At 51.2% G+C, this 15,627-nt stretch overlaps 1 protein-coding gene across 2 annotated transcripts in view; it reads right to left on the bottom strand.

The window, feature by feature from the left end:
* The window catches only part of LOC133095497 (voltage-dependent L-type calcium channel subunit alpha-1D), an 89,641-nt gene that overhangs the window by 5,972 nt on the left and 68,042 nt on the right, over nt 1–15,627 (bottom strand). The window contains exons 29-32 of one of the 2 annotated variants that reach the window (XM_061196995.1): nt 5,275–5,388; nt 4,195–4,562; nt 2,118–2,267; nt 574–743 (exon numbers count right to left, since the gene is read on the bottom strand). In XM_061196995.1, coding sequence (XP_061052978.1) covers nt 574–743; nt 2,118–2,267; nt 4,195–4,562; nt 5,275–5,388 — 802 coding nt within the window. Of the gene's footprint in view, nt 1–573; nt 744–2,117; nt 2,268–4,194; nt 4,563–4,896; nt 5,389–15,627 lie in introns of those variants that run through there. The other variant, XM_061196996.1, reaches the window with a different exon arrangement.

The following is a 15,627-nucleotide window of genomic DNA, read 5'->3' as shown; positions in this document are numbered from 1 at the left end:
GGGAGCGCCTACGCTAGAGGTCACCAGCAAGGCCACAACCTACCATGAGCAGAGAGCACTGGCAGACCAAGGCAAAGGTGGGAGAGAGGAGGAAGGGTGGATACCAAGAACCCCCAGCTGCTCCTCAGAGGCATGGGCCTTGGTAAGAGGCCTGGGCTCAAGTCCACTCTGTGCGTGGGCCCATCCTCCGCCCTCTAAGGGGTCACTGCCCCATCTGGGGAGTGGGCCTATCAACACCGTGGTGCATGCCTCGCCTACCTGTCAGGGCAGATCCCAAGCTCAAAGGCAGTGATGAGGCGCACAGAAAACCCCTCATCAGGTCCTACATACCGTGCAACTCTGGGGCCTCACACTGTCTCTCTCTGTTCTCGGCAGGAAGCGCTTTAAGCCCTACCACGTGGCACACAGATGAGAAAGAAAGCCAACAGCATCTCCAACTAGGGGGCTGGTCTCGAGGACTGGAGGCCCCCAACATGGCAGGACCACGTCCGTCACCACCCCCGGGCTGGGGCAGGGGGAGAGGCACACTGCTGTCTTGTGAGCCTCGCTCCCAAACAAAAAATCTGGCCTCACATGTTGGGGTGGGAGGGAGCAGCCGTCTCCTTGGAGACCTCCGGGAATCATAGCAAACAGGTGAGTCATCATCCTCCGAGAAGCTTTGGGGGTGATGGTAGCCTTGAGGCCGCTCGAAGTCCAAGCTGCTGCCTGGGTATCGGGTATGGTAGCCACAGCTGTAGCTTTGCCTGGTGATCGAAAAGGCCAGAAGAGAGAGCAAGGGACACGTGAGAGCCTAATTAACAAGCCCACGTCACAGTCCTCTCCCCACCGCCTTGGACACAGTAGAACAAGGCAGCCCTCAGCTCCATGGAAAATTCTAGATGGAGGGCAAGGGCTGCTACAGGAAGGTTCAGGACGGCAGACCTGCGATGAGTGAGGTGCTGATGTTTTCCCTCCCTGGGGCAGCCTCAGACCCCGGTCAGATGTGGACTGCAGATGCCCTGCAAGCTTGACTATCACCCGCTCGCTTCTTCCCGAGGGTCTGCCCTCGGCCAGGTGCTGGGCGGGGCGCCTGGGACACGAAGAGGCATGAAGCGCGGTCAAGGAGCTTAGCAAATACCTCATGCACACGGATTCTAACTCAGGCTGGCGAAGGTGGGCGCTGGAAGAGAGGGGCTCAGGGTGGGGCTCTGTGGGTTCTCGGGGTCGGGGGGGCATTTCAATTCCAGTCAGAGGAGGGAGGGGCAGGCCCTTGAAGGGAAGTTGGGATTAGGTGAGCACAGGTGGGGAAAGGGCATCCAAGGGGTGGTCGTGGTTTGAGCAAAGGCCCTGAAGACAGAAACTCAGAATGCAGCTTGCTCAGAACCAGTGGCTCTGCAAGTCAGGCATCCAGGGAGGCCTGCGGAAGGCCGTGGCGCAGAGCAGGGTGAGGGAGGCTCGGCTGTGGCTGGCCTGAAAGACAAGGCTGATGTTTAACAACATCTCAGATGCCAGAAGTGACCTCACCACAGAACCACGTCCACTTCAATGGGCCACCGGGCACAGTGGGATGCAGTTTACAGAGAAGAGGGTGGTGGGTGGCCTTTGTCCCCCTGCACTGCCTGCTACGTGTCCTAAAGCAAAGTGTCCACTTTCACCTCATACCTGCCTTCTTCAGGACAGGAGCCTAGAGAGGCACATCTGCTGAGTGGTGCCACTCTGACCTCTTGTCCCCTCATCTCTAGGAGGGACCACCTGATGGGAGCGGGAAGCAGGCGCGGTCCATTAAGACCGACCAAGCTCTGGGCCGATGACCTGCTACACAGAGAGAGCCCCCAGCGCAGAGCGCTCAGCGTTTAGCAAAGGCTCTCATTTCTAGAGCCCATACTAAAGCCTCATGGGTGGGCCCCTGGTGGAAATAAGTCAACAGGCCTGAAAAACCAACCTCCACTCTGCCTCTCTCCAGTCCTATTTCTCCTGCCCTGGCTCTTCCCGTGGCCTGGAGGCTGTGCTCCTGCTTTGCTTCCCAGGACAGTCCCAAGGGCAGCAGCAGGTGGCCCGTGGCTTCGTGAGCCGGCGGAGCCCCAGGGCCAGGAGACAGCAAGGCCTCCTAAGGCCGTCCCGAGCCACGGAGCCCTCACCTGCTCCCGGTGGGCGAGCTGTCGTCCTCGTAGCACTCCTCACTGCTGAAGTACTCCTGCTCCCCCAAGCAGCAGGGCTCCCTGAAGTAGCCGTGTATCTCGGGGTCTTCCCGGCAAATAGCTGGGAACTGCTCGTCTCCTGAGTCAGACCTGCAGTTGGGAGAGAGGGCCTGAGCGGCTGGGCGGGCGGCAGACGCTCCTCGGGTCGTGCCTCAGCGGTGGCCACAGCGGCCCTGCCCGAGGTGCCCTGGCATCTCCCCGCGTGCTCCTGCCTCAAGTGGGGCTGGACTGTTAATGCCTCTGGCAATGGGGCTGTGTGTGTGTGTCTATGTGTGTGTGCACGCACGTACCAGGAAGGGGTTTCTCTCTCAGTGCCTTGACGATGCTAGTGCCACACCACTACCCCCAGAGGCCTGAGAACCAAAAGAGTAGATGTAGTTTGGGAATAGAGCAAGAAAATGGACCTAGAGACCTGCAGTGATGGGCTCCCAGGCCACCTGGTCGGATCCCTGCTCCTCCTTACCCCGGCCCAAGGTGCCTTCAGAGCCTGGAGCAAAGAGGGTCCCAACTTCACACTGCATCTGACCCAGGAAAGGCGACAGAAGTTTTGAGTACAGGGTCCCAGGGAAGGGAGACTCTTCCGGACAATGTCCACCACGTTTTCAAAGACAGCCCTGCCCCAGGACTGTCGTGATGGCTCCCTGAAACCCAGATGTCCTGGCCTTCAGCCCTCAGGAAAGCCGGCCAAGCTCTGTGGCATCACTGCTCTCCACACAGAGGACTGTGCTTCCTCCAAGCTCTTCACTCTCTCCCACCCTCCTCCAGCTCAAGTAACTTCTATCTTGAAATCATTAAACCAGAACATCTATCCTCCCTGTCCCCAACACCATGACCATCTCACCCACAGTTCAACTGGGTTCAACAAACAGGGAGCAGGGTATACTGCCCGTGGGTAGGGGGCTGCCCAGGAGACAAAGGAGAAGGCCTGGCTCCTGGTCTTCAGGAGGTGGGGGGTCACGCTTTTACAAAGCCTCCACAAGAGGCCTGACCCCAGAGAGCAGCACGACTGCCCAGCTCCACAGGCCAGGGGCTCTCCCAGCACTGCACTGAGGCCTGCAGGGCTATAGCTGTGGGCACACTGCATGTGAACTTAGGTCCTTGGATGGTAACACAGTCTGTGCAGATATGGATGTGAAAGCTCTGCGTCCACAGCCCTGGGCTGTAACGCCCTGCACTAGGCTAGCTGGCTCCCAGGGCTTTCTCATCTCTCAGCACTCAGAGAGGCCATCTGGTCCCACTTAGAACACACAGTATTTAACACATAAATACAGGCAATGAGCACATACCTAATGTAAGTTTCATAATAGCGGGTTCTATCCAGGAAAGGCATAACAGGGGAGGGAGGGAGAAGATAAAAGTTAAATATTTCTAGCAAAATTTAAAAAGCAAATATATCAAGCTACTCCCTAGAGCAGGGGTCGGCAAACTACGGTTCATGGGCTGAATACAGGCCGTCACCTGTTTTTGCCTGGCCCACAAGCTACAAACAGTTTTTATTCTTTTAAAGGATTGAAGCAAAATCAAAGGAAGAAAAATATTTCATCGCATGTGAGTGCATGAAGTTCACATTTCAGTGTCCACAAATAAAGGTTTATTGGGACACAGCTGCACCCGTACGCTTACATATGATTTATGGCTGCCTTCTTGCTACGATAACAGAGGTGACTAGCTACAATAGAGACTGTATGAGGCTCCAACCCTAAAATATTTACTCTCTGGCCCTTTACAGGAAAAGTCTGCCAGTCCCTAAGTATGTGGTACAGTCGGGGAAGGTAGAGTTTGCGGCTGCTCCTGTGTTAAGGGGCATCGCGTAGAGCAGGATGCAGGGTGGCAGGTGGCCCTTTATCCTTTGGGTTCATCACATGGCCAGTGCCTGAAGAAGCTGTGACCTGGAGGCACTCACAGGTCCTAACACCAATGCCCGCAGGGAGCCTCCCACCTGTGCCAGAGACAGGGGAGAAAGACCCGCCTTGGGCCGACACTACATTACCAAGTGCAAACACATCTTAAACGTTACCTTTTAATACTGGACCTTCTTTGAGGCTCACGGCCATGCTTGTGGAAGGAATGATGCCCATTTTCAGACACATGCTCAAGGTTCCCAATGCTGGGCCGTTTTCCAGGGGCAGCTTTGGACATATTGGCATTATTGAGATTGGCATTTGTTGAGCTGGGAACTTGCTTTCCTATGGAATTATGGTTATGATGGTTATGACACACCGAATTTCCTGCTGGAGGAAACAGCGGTTTCTCAGTATCACTTGCAGGTGGAATTGAAGGCCTTTGGACATGCAGGGGACGGTGGGTGGTATTGGTCTGCTGAAGGGAATCTCTCCTATCACTATTAACATGATTGACATGGTTTCCAAGCAGGGCACCATTTCTCTGCAAAATAATGGGAGACAACACCAGGTAATTTAACAAATATTTGATGCAGGCTAGCTATGTTAGGTAATTTTTTTTCTACACGAAAAACAAATTCTAGGTAAGCTCCATAGAATCCCTGTAAAACAATCTGAGTGTCTCAGTGACCAGGGTGACTGTGTGTGTCAGCTGGTCCCCCTGAAATGAGGAAGGTTACCGATTCCTGAGCTGGGGAGCAAGCGCTCGGCTGTCATTCAAGTGCACTCTTCCGGTTGCTCCAAGGTGAGCTGACTTTCGCCCAGCAGGGCTGTCGGCAGCCCCAGTGGCTGAGGTTGGGCGGCAGGCAGGTCTCTGGGCCGGGGGCTGGGAAGTGGAGGGCCCGCTGGCAGATCAAAGAGCCGGCCCGGGGAAGAAGGGGTAGGGAGGGCCAGCAGCTGCTAGAAGGACCCAGGATGCTCATCCACGCCGGCCAGTGGTTGTGACCGAGCTCCTCCGAAGTGGCCGGTGTGGGGCAGAGGAGCAAAAGCTCAGGGAAGGAGCAGGCCTGGCCCTAGAAGGGGTGCTGCTGAACGGGGAGGGCCTGCAGGGGGGAGGGCATGGTCCACAAGCCCCTCTAGGCCCTGGGGCTGGTGTGCATTCTCCAGGCTCTTTGGCAGATCGTTAACTGCCCCAACTGGACTCCTGCCCCGCTATTTCCAAGTGGCCAGTGTGTAGCTAGGCGTGGAATAATTACTTTGAACACATCTTCTTCTTCGCCTTTTGTTTCCTCCGGCTCATCATCTTGCAAATCACATGATATAGCACGCCGGATTTCTGGCCCAATGTCGTGCAGTGTCCTTAATCCCGCCTAGATCAATGAAAATGGCAAAACAGGTTAGACAACACGGGTGGCCTGGGCCCAGCCTGGGTCCTGGCTTTGCTCCTGCCTGATTCAGTTGTGGGAGGGGAAGGTTTCTCCAAAGGACAGTCCAGGGAACTGACCACTTGTTTGAATGTAACTGATGGTGTCCCTGCAGCCTCAGGGATGTAGGGTGTGGTCAGGAGTTCAAGATGGTCCTGGGCTGGGATGCTTGAGGCCAGTGACCGCCTTTTCAAATACCCCCACTCGCAGGGAACAGTGCTTGCTTACTAGTACTAGGGTCTGCCATGGCCAGGAGCCCAGGCCCATGTCTAAATGACCGTCTACAGAAGGACGGCCTGCAGAGCGCCATCTCCCGGAGCCTCGGACGGGGTGAGGAGCACGGCGCGGCTGTTTTACAGGGAGGGTGGCAGGCGCTCGCTGGCTGTGTCCAGGATGAGAAGCCTAGTGCAGGTGCCAGAGGGCAAGCAGACCAGGCAGCCGACTGCGCCACTGGTTCTGCTTCAAAGCCATGGGAACGAGGGAGGGACACAACACTGCAGCCACCAGCACACTCAGGACCAGAACGCGATGGACGGACATGCACAGACCTGGGCTGCTGTGCAGGGCCAGGCTCCGTGGCCATCTGCTGGCACCTGGGCCTGCAGCCTGTGCTCAGGCGGAGAACTCGCCAATGGTTGGGTCATCCTCTTGAAGACCACAACACACTGAAAGGGGCTCCAGCCTCTGGAGGTGGTGCCAGACCTGCCAGGTGACCCCTTCAGGCCCCTCACGGACATTATGCATTTCCCTGAGGCCCTCACGGCCGGCCTTCCTCACCCTGGGCCCCGGGTTCCAGTGGGACAGGGCCTGGGAGAAGCCCTCGCATTATACTTAATTTCTCTAGGGAAATATTCGAGATGCTTATGGACTACCTATGGGGGAGGGGTGGTTGCTGGCTCTGAGAAAATTATGATGAAAATTATGAAAATTGTTTTGACCAACAATTTGAAGAAAAATGGCATGCTAATAGGGAGAGTACAGTTACTCTATCCTTGGACACAAGAAGACTGGCATCGGAAAGTGGCATTCCCTCCCTGTCCCCAGTCTAAGGTCACCCGTCCTGTACCCGGGTGGTACCCCCTCACCTGCCGGCCGTCTGTCTGCACCTCAGTAGTCACTAAAGGTGTGGAGAACGTCTGAGACCCTGGCTGTGTGGGTCTCCATCTGCAGCTAACACCCCCCAGTGTGAGGGGGGAACCACTCCCTGTCCTTCCTCCACAAGCCCCAGCAGCGGGTGGTACAGGGTACAGACAAAGCATGATGACCACGTTTGAGACATGCCCGGCAGTGGAGGGGGAGGGGTGGGGGGGAGGGGGGAGGGGAGGGTGGCTCCCATCTTGCCAGATCTGGCAGGACCGAGCCCACGAGTGTGGGAACGCTCAGACCGGTCTCCTGCAGTCATATGGAACTGCCCAAGGGGCTCCTGTGAAAATGGCTTCGTTCGTAATAGCCCTCAGCCTACGAGAGGATCCTCTCAAAGATGGCACACCAGGCTGCGTCTGGTTTGAACCATTCTTTGCATACAGGAGCCCCAGACCTTTCCATTTTATGAACTGTGGGGATGAGCGAGCTGCCTGGAGTCAAAGCCTTAAGGTTCCCGGCTAAGAGGGCTGTGGTCTCGCAGGGGAAGGACACACGGGTCCCAGGGCCAAACCCAGAACAGTTTGTGGTGTGGTCAGTGAGGCTGCCCCTCACTCACCTGTCCCTCTGATCACAGGCACCAGACACACGCACTCAGACGTGCACACACGTACACCTACATGCACACACATGTACACGCACACACACACACACACACACGCTCTCTCTTTTCCTCTCTCAGGACCCCGCTTCCAGCACATCTGAGCCTGGGAAATCATCTGTCTTAGAGGCAGACCCACACCATTCTCAGGGAAACATCAAGAAGGCAACTCTAATGCCAAGTGGATGAAAGCTCTTGCACAGCAGAGCTGCAGGCCTGGGCAGCAAGGTTGAGCCCAGTAGCACTGAACAGCCTGCAATTCATCCAGGCAGTGTTCTGTAGGGCACAGTTATCAAGGGAAGATAAATGAAGCCAGAGTTTCATCATCTGATTTTGGATCACTGGAAAGAAAGAGCTGTTACATATCTGAGGCTCCCAAACAAGAGACCAGGTTTGAGACACCCGCTTCCGTTGCCACAAAACACACACAGGTGACAATGCACCGAGTCAACATCCCCAGGTAAATTATGTACCTTAATCCATGTCCCAAGGCAGTGTGGGCCAGGAAAACTGTTTATATAACGACAGATAATCCTATTCACTGCCATGCAACTGACTGGACTAGGTCTGATTAGAAGAAATAGAAAACTATTTATTTGGATAATTTTTAACATCATCCTCTGTTGACGGGTTGACATTTCACTGAAATACACATATGACATAATTGCATAATAAAAACAAAAACTGTCTCCAGCATGTCTTCAATGATACACAAGATTAGGAGAGAGCAGTGAACAAACACAGGACAGAGAATTTGTTTGCAACATAAATCATGGAGGAAATTGAGAGGTGGCCCAAGAGGCCACGTCCAAAGACAAATAAGGACAACACATTTATTAAAGAGACATCAAAGGAGGAGAGAAAGCATCACTCTTCCCAGACAGGAAAGCAGAGGCTCAGAAATCATGATTATATTTTGCTTGCTCCACGCAGGAAGGAACACACCTTCTATGAGTCAGAGACTGACTTTACTCTTTTACAGGGGATCTGAGGAAGGACAGACGGGGAGGGAGGGGGGAGGTACTATGGGAAGTAGGGGTGTCTGCCAGGGTTGGGAATGAGGGAAACAGAAGTTCCCAAACTTGAATTGAAACGAAGCTTAAGCACAGCACCCTGAATTTATTACATATCACAAAACATGATAATGAAAAATTTTCTAGCACACATATCAAGCTAAAAGGTAGCTTAGGCTGCTCCAAAAATTCCATAGGCACAAGTTCCAATTCCCAAAGTGCAGAAATCTATCTTAAACCCTTGAAAAAATTACCTTTTTCTCACAGCCCTTAAAAAAAAAAGAACATTTTTTTTCTTGAAATAAACTTTACAATCAGTAAAATTATCTTTCATATGTCATATCTGTGTCTACCTCTATCAGCAAAATACTATTTTAATTTGAAATGTGGTCATTAGCATTTAAACCAACACAATTAAAGCCATATAAAGTCATTCCATTAACATCACAGTAAAATTATGGTTTTGAATAAACACAGAATTGCTATAAAATATAAACATTATTGATTTGTTTTAAGATGTCCAATCATATAAAATATTAAACACAATCAAGCCTAGTTTCTGGTTGATTTTTAAATGCTAGATGTTCTCATAAATATTTTTGTTAAAAAAAGAAATATTGGCGCTTTGCCTGTAGACTGCTGCTTTAAATTTTAGACACCATTTAATTGGAATTTTATAGATATTTACTCTAGTGAATGATTAAGTCACCAAAAAAAAAACCCCCAACTATAAATCTCTGTAAATATCTCTGAAGCAATAGCATAAATGTATGATATTTTAACCTCAAGTAGGAACATTCATTTACCTTCCTTTCTCTTGCCCACTTTCAGGGTTAAGTTCTTCCTACCTGGTGCATCTGAAATGCTTTCACTGCCTGTCTCCCTAAGCTAGCGCCATCACTCACACCGGTCGTCTGCCAGCTCTCAGCACGTAGAAACACCCAGGAACCCCTCCTGAACCTACACTGTAACAGTGCAGATAAGAGATGTGAGTCTCCAGTCGGGACTGGGCCAGGCCATCCATCTTCGGGTATGAGTGCCAGGTTTTCAGGCTCCAGCCAAAGAGCAGAGCCCGGTCTCTATCACAGGCAGGTCTCCCGCAGCCAAGGCCAGCCCTGCTCGGTCATCTTGTTAAAGGCGAGTTCTGGTTAACCCTTTAGCAGGCTTCTGCCCCTACCCAATTAGAAGGGATCATTTTAGACTAGCTCCCTCGGCAGAAAGAACTGGAGATTAAATTCTCATAGCATACACCTGCTCATCTATAAGCCATCCCACCTCCCCTGCATCCCCACATGCACACACATCACACACAGGCACACCCCTTCTTTTGTCATTGCTCTCCACCAGGGAAAATGTGATGGTGTGGCCTTTGCGTCCATTATGAACAGTCCTCGAGTTATATATAAACATAAAGGGCTAGAATTACGAGGAAGGCACGCCCGTGAGTCATGCACAGTGATTCCGACCCTTGCTGCAAAGTCAGCTGTAACATTACCATGTAAGTTACCCTGGGGGTGGCACTCAGCTGTGTACATCGAGTTTGTTACCTTCATTTTGAAAGATAAAGGAAACTTTAAAAAAATTACCTAAAGTGATCTATGACATTTCCCTGCGACTTAAAAAAAAATTATCTAGAGCAATCTGTGACATTTCCTCTGATCTGACAGAGCTATCTGTTTTAGTTCCACCTTAATTCTTAGTTGTAGTTTTAACACCAGCATTGGAGAAATGCTTGCCAGTTTCCTGATAACAGAGAGAGTTTTACTTAAAATGTGGGCTTAGCAGAAGTCACAAATCGAGACCTATTCTGCTAGCATCTTCGTCACTGCAATGTAACATACTTTATCCCACCACATCTTGGGAGGGAGGGCCGGGGAGGGGAGAGCCAAGATTATTCCCATTTGGTTAAGTGACCTGCCCACACTAGTGAAGGCTCAGCTAGGAATCTCGATGCGCAGTTCTGCTGTTCCAATGACACCATGCCACGCCACCTTTTTGGGTCTACGGGGAAGAGTGCCAGGATCCAGTCCCCACCATGCGCTCACTCACGACTGCAACCCCACATGACTGTGGCTGCCACTCAATCAAGGTGAAACTTCTTACAACTAACTCAGCAGCACTCTTGTATCACGGCAATGACAGAAATCACCAGGTATCACGAAAACTGGTCCTACGCTCAGCACATATCCTTGTCTCCGCCGTGCCACTCTCAGGAGCTGAGACCCTTACAGACACTTCTCTCTCACACACTAATTCATACCACCATTCCTCCAGATCAGCACAGGCAGTGAGACATGGCATGTGGGGTACAACTCTCAGCCTGAACGTGGGCTGGACGCTGGGGGCCCAGGCAGCTCGTGTATAGGTGAGTGGGCTGGGATTGGGGACGGGCCTGGGAGTTAGGGAACAGTTCAAGGTAGGGGCGGGAGATTGGAAAAAGGCTCCAGCACCCTTTTCCTTAAGGGGGGGATATGGGATCAATCCCCCAGAGCAGCAGTTCTGGCCCAAGGACCCTGGGGCCCCCTGAGACACCTTAAGGGGTCCAAGAGGTCATTGTGTTTTGCATAATAAGACAAGGATGCTCTCGGCCTTGTACGCTCTCATCCTCTCCCGAGAGCACAGTGGGGTTTTTCAAAGGCTGCATGAACCTTGGGGATCTCATCTCTCCGGCATCTTTGTGCTTGCATATTCTGCGTTTTAAAAATCTCTGTTTTAATTCCTAATGTAGTAAATATTGATACATAAGGGTCCTCAATAATTCTTAAGAGCATAAAAGGTTCCTGAGACCAAAAAGTTTGAGAACTTGATGATAACCCGCCCTCAGACAGGCAACACCATCTTTTCCTGGCGCTGGGCTCTTCCCCCATCCAGGATTCCTGTGATTTCCCCCGACCTTTCTCTACTTTGGGAAGAAACGTCCTTCTCGTGGCTTCTCTGAGTTAGCCTTTGGCATGGGTTGCCTTCACTGTGCCTTAGAATGATGTGCCCTCCCATTACCCCAAACAGCCACCTCTCTCAGGGCTACGGTGTGCCAGGGAGAACGAATTCGTGCAGGTACCTACCCAGCCAAGGAACCATGAGTGTTCGCAAGCTCCTGCCTGTGGATAAGCAAATCGTGATACGTTTGGGCTAAAGAGGGCTACTAGGTGGGTGTTAGTCAATAACATGCCACAGTAATTAAGACCTTTTGCGATGACATAATGTAACTTTCCTTATTGTTAGTAATTCTATCGTCTCAAAGACTTTTGAAAATAATAATTACTATTCTTAGAGAGGAACGATCTCCTGCCTTTAAGAGTAGAGAATCCAGTACCCAATAATCCTGTGGATCAACTGAATTTTTAATTAGGTCACACCATAGAATAAGCTATCGAAGGGGAGCCTGAGGCCTGATCCTACATCTGTGTCCCTACGATGGATTCTGGTCTGCATTGTGTCTTCCATCCAGGAGCTTAAGAGTTTAGCACCATGGATTCTGGTGTTGGGCACCGAGTTTGCTGAGTCTGTCAATCTGACATATTAAACTTGACTTGTCTTTTACAACTTTTCTACGTTTAAAGCTATACTCTTCTTTTAAGGTCTTAGGAAAAAGGACAGAGGTGTCTGCAGTTTGACTGTAAACCAGGTTCCAGGGAAGCCTTGTTTCCCTTTCGAGCGAGGCGGGAGGTGGCCCCCGCAACTTCTGGCTGTCCTTCACCAACTGGTCTCAGCCACCAGCCACCACCAGGGCCGTCACTCAGCACACAGCCAGGCCCACGTGGGGCAAGGTTCTCACGTTCCATTTGGACCGTTCCGTAAATCCCAGGTAGAAAGTTACTGTTCTGCAGTTTCTACTTATTTGGAAGGACTGTGCAGAAAGGCGTGTGGAGACACCAGCCACATGGGTTGCTTAGAGCTGTTCTGCTGAGGCTCTGGTGTATAGAGACTTAGATCTAGAAGACAGCCGGTCACTGTGGGCCTCTGAGATGGGGTGACACAGACGGGGGCGGGGGTGAGCACATACACTCCCTTTAGTGTTTAATAAACGACATCAGAGTCGGTCAGGGACAGAGGGATCGTTTGTGATGGTGGATAAACTCCTTACCTGTGCCCATAGAGCTGACCAGCTTCTTTTTCAGGGATGCTACACCACATACTTAATAACTGGTTTATCCCAGGCACTACCCAGTCAGAGCACAGGTGGGCCTTCAGACCAGAATAGGCTCCCAGAGGTCCCCACTACACCAGGCATTCGCCCTTTAGTTACTGAATCACAGAGTGGTTTGGTGCAGGGGCTGGGATGTTAGCAGGGGGTGAGGAGACTCAAAGTGCTGGGGGCCACAGCTGTCAACTAGCAGGTACAGCTGTGCTTCAACATTTTCACAGGGGTCACTCCCATGCCCACGTCACCACCCATGGTGCTGCGTGAAGAGGTCAACCCTGTTCCCTGGCCCCATGGACTCTGCTGTGAGAACCCAGAAAACCCACCACGAGCTCCTAGACTTAAGACAGTCTGCACACATGGGAACAGAATCGGGGGTCAGGCCTGTTTCCCAAGTGGAACAAAGGTCACAGCACAGAAGACATCACTGGAGCAGACCTCCAGGCTGGGAGGGACCCTCTCAGTCATGCATGGGACCGGCCTGGGGGACTTCTGCTAGCACCACTCTTCCCACTGGCTACGCGGCTCCCCCACCCTGCCTGGCTGTGGATGAGCACAGCCAGGAGCCGGGCTTCCCCACATCCTGGGGCTCTCCACGCCCTGCACACACGCACACAGGCACACAGCCTCCAGTCTGCACAGACCAGGGCTTGTAACCCTTCTCTTCTCTAGACATTTCAGGAACTTCAAGGTTCTGCACTAAGGTTACTTTTGAATACCTCTGGGTATCTTGGGCTCAGCATCAGGTGTACTGACTCCTCGACTACTGCTTGGTATCAGCTGAGAATTTCAGAGGGGAACCCCCCTCTCGAAGCAACTTCTTGTGCAAACATCTACTTTTTGTAAGATGTGAGAAAACAACCTGAAGAGTTACTTCTGTTTACATCTTTATGCATTTCCTAGATATCTCAAAAAGGGGAGAATTCTCTTTCTCGATGGATCACTACAGAACAGAGAAGAGGTCAAAGAAAAACAAGAATTTCTTAAAGTTCTGGTAGTAAACAGGCATATGATATTATTATTGTTGTAGTCTTAATAATAAGCAATTATACGTTCAAAGTGCTTTACAATCACTTAGCTATTCCTCACAACAGCCCTGTGAGGTAGGTCGACATTATTACCCCCATTTTACAGATGGGGGAAACTGAGGCACAGAGAGGTTAAGTGTCTTGCCCAAGGTCACACAGCAAGTGAACGCTGGAACTGCGACTAGAACCCAGGTTCCCTGACTCCCAGTGTCCTTGAAACCGGACCACACTGCTTCCAAAGAGGCATCCCCGGACTGGCTTTGAATTAAAGACGGACAATGTCGGATGAGGTTTGGGTGTGGTGGTATTTCCCGCGGACGCGTTAAGATGGAACCTGAGGTGTCGCCTGGGTTGGTTTGGGCATGCAGGTGTATGTGTTAGTTTAAATGGGGGTGTCTGAGCTTCCTGTCCTGTCCACATCTCCCTGCATCCTGCACTGGTCACTGCAGAGAGCGGAGCTGGATGGCCAGGAGGTCATGACGGACTGGCGTATATAAAAGGAACTTTGTCAGCCCAGTGCCAAGGGGCCTGCCAGTCTTTGGTAGTTCAGGTAAACTAGGGATGCAGGACTTTGGAATGGAGTCAGCTGCCCACCTTAGGCAGGTCTGCTTAATCTTTTTAATAATTTTTTTTTTTTTTTTTACTGGCCAGCATCAGGAAGTTGTGTTCATTTCATTTCTCTGTGGGGCGGCTGCCCCCCTCCTTTGCTCTCTCTCACTCTTTCCCTTTCTCTGAGTCTCTGCTTGGAAGGGAAAACTGTTAAGCCTTGCTCGTTCCCTTTCATGAAAAGGAGCCACCACGAGCAGCGTCCACGACAGGAGACCACGGCTCCGCAGTTGAGCCACGGCCCTGCTTCCACCTTCCGGAGGAGTGCTTTGCTTGGAAGGGGTCTCTCTGGGGCCTTGGGTTTGCTTTCTCCTGCATTTCTCCCGAAATGCTGTTTCAGTAGAAATAAGCCCACTTGAGACTTTTCCCTTTCAAGGCCTTAGCCACAAACGCCTTCCGACTAACGAGCTTGGTGCTGTAGCTCAGGCAGAAAATTCTAAAGCATCCGTTCAAGCATCTGAAACAAATGAATCAGCCAGTGAAATCTCATCTGTTAGCATCTGTTCTTCTCTTAGATTAAAAAAGAAAAAAAAAAAAGCCTTTTTATGGCTTTAGATGGAATCATGCTTTTAAAAAAAAGACAAAAAAATCTTGCTAATTTTTAGACTAGGTAACAGGTGTGGGATATTCTACAGGTTCAGTGTTTGTGGAGTATCCCATTTTCCTCTATCGTTATGCCCGAGCCTCTCCGAGGGGGCCACATCAGGGACTGAGAGTCATTTGATTCTGGTCCACCACCCACATTTCTACTGGGCCACCTACACCACCACCTGCCAGCTGGGGCTCAGGCTTTCACATTATAAAACCTAACCACCTAATTCTTTACAAGCTGGAAATGACAGTCTCCTCCTTAAACCCAACTTCCAAACAGGTAAGAAAAAAAAAAAAAAAAAGAAAAGAAAAATCTATCCCTCTCAAGTCCTCCTGTCCTGAAGATGGGCAGGCTCCCATCTGGCATGAGTGGGGGACAGTCTCCCCTCAGTCCACCGGAGTGTCTTTTGCAAAAAGGAAATCCTCGTTGAAAGAAAAAGAAATGAACAAAACTTTCCCCACTCTGGGATCTTTTTTCTTTTTCTAATCCGTGAGATACTGGACTAATTAGTGTCTGTATATTGCAGTCCTCATCTGGAAGATCTGATGAGGCATTACTATTTGCTGGAAAGGGGACAGAGTTTTCGTGGCTGCAGAGCTGTGTTCCTTTATTTACTTGCTCCTTGTGGAAATTTGCAGGTCACTGGGATGCAGCAACAATGGATGACGAGCAAAGGCTGAGTCAAACTAAAGTGAATATGGCGTGTGGGGGATGAGTGAGAGAAAAAAAACAAAGCCTGATGCAGCTTCTCTCTGCTTCCCTCTGGAGAGGGGCTGGAGAGAAGGCTGGCTTTAAGGATGAAGATGGATGGACGGATGGAAACTGCACACTCATTCAGACCACAGAGGCCAGAGGACACCAGGTGCCAAGCTCCTACCCACACGTGGATCCAGGAGCTCCTCAAGCCACCCCCTTCATGTAGAAGGGGCCCTGCAGTTGGTCTGAACAGAGGGAGACCAGATGGAGCCCACAGAGTTGATAACCAGAGTGCATCTGTGTGCCCTCCGAAACCTTTCCAATGCGGGGCGGGGACGGGGGGGACAGAGAGCGTGGACCGGCTCTGA

This window comes from Eubalaena glacialis, chromosome 7 (assembly GCF_028564815.1).
Source record: "Eubalaena glacialis isolate mEubGla1 chromosome 7, mEubGla1.1.hap2.+ XY, whole genome shotgun sequence".
Lineage (NCBI taxonomy): Eukaryota > Metazoa > Chordata > Mammalia > Artiodactyla > Balaenidae > Eubalaena > Eubalaena glacialis.
Note: the sequence above shows the minus strand (reverse complement) of the source record. Positions and strands in the feature narration are given on the sequence as shown.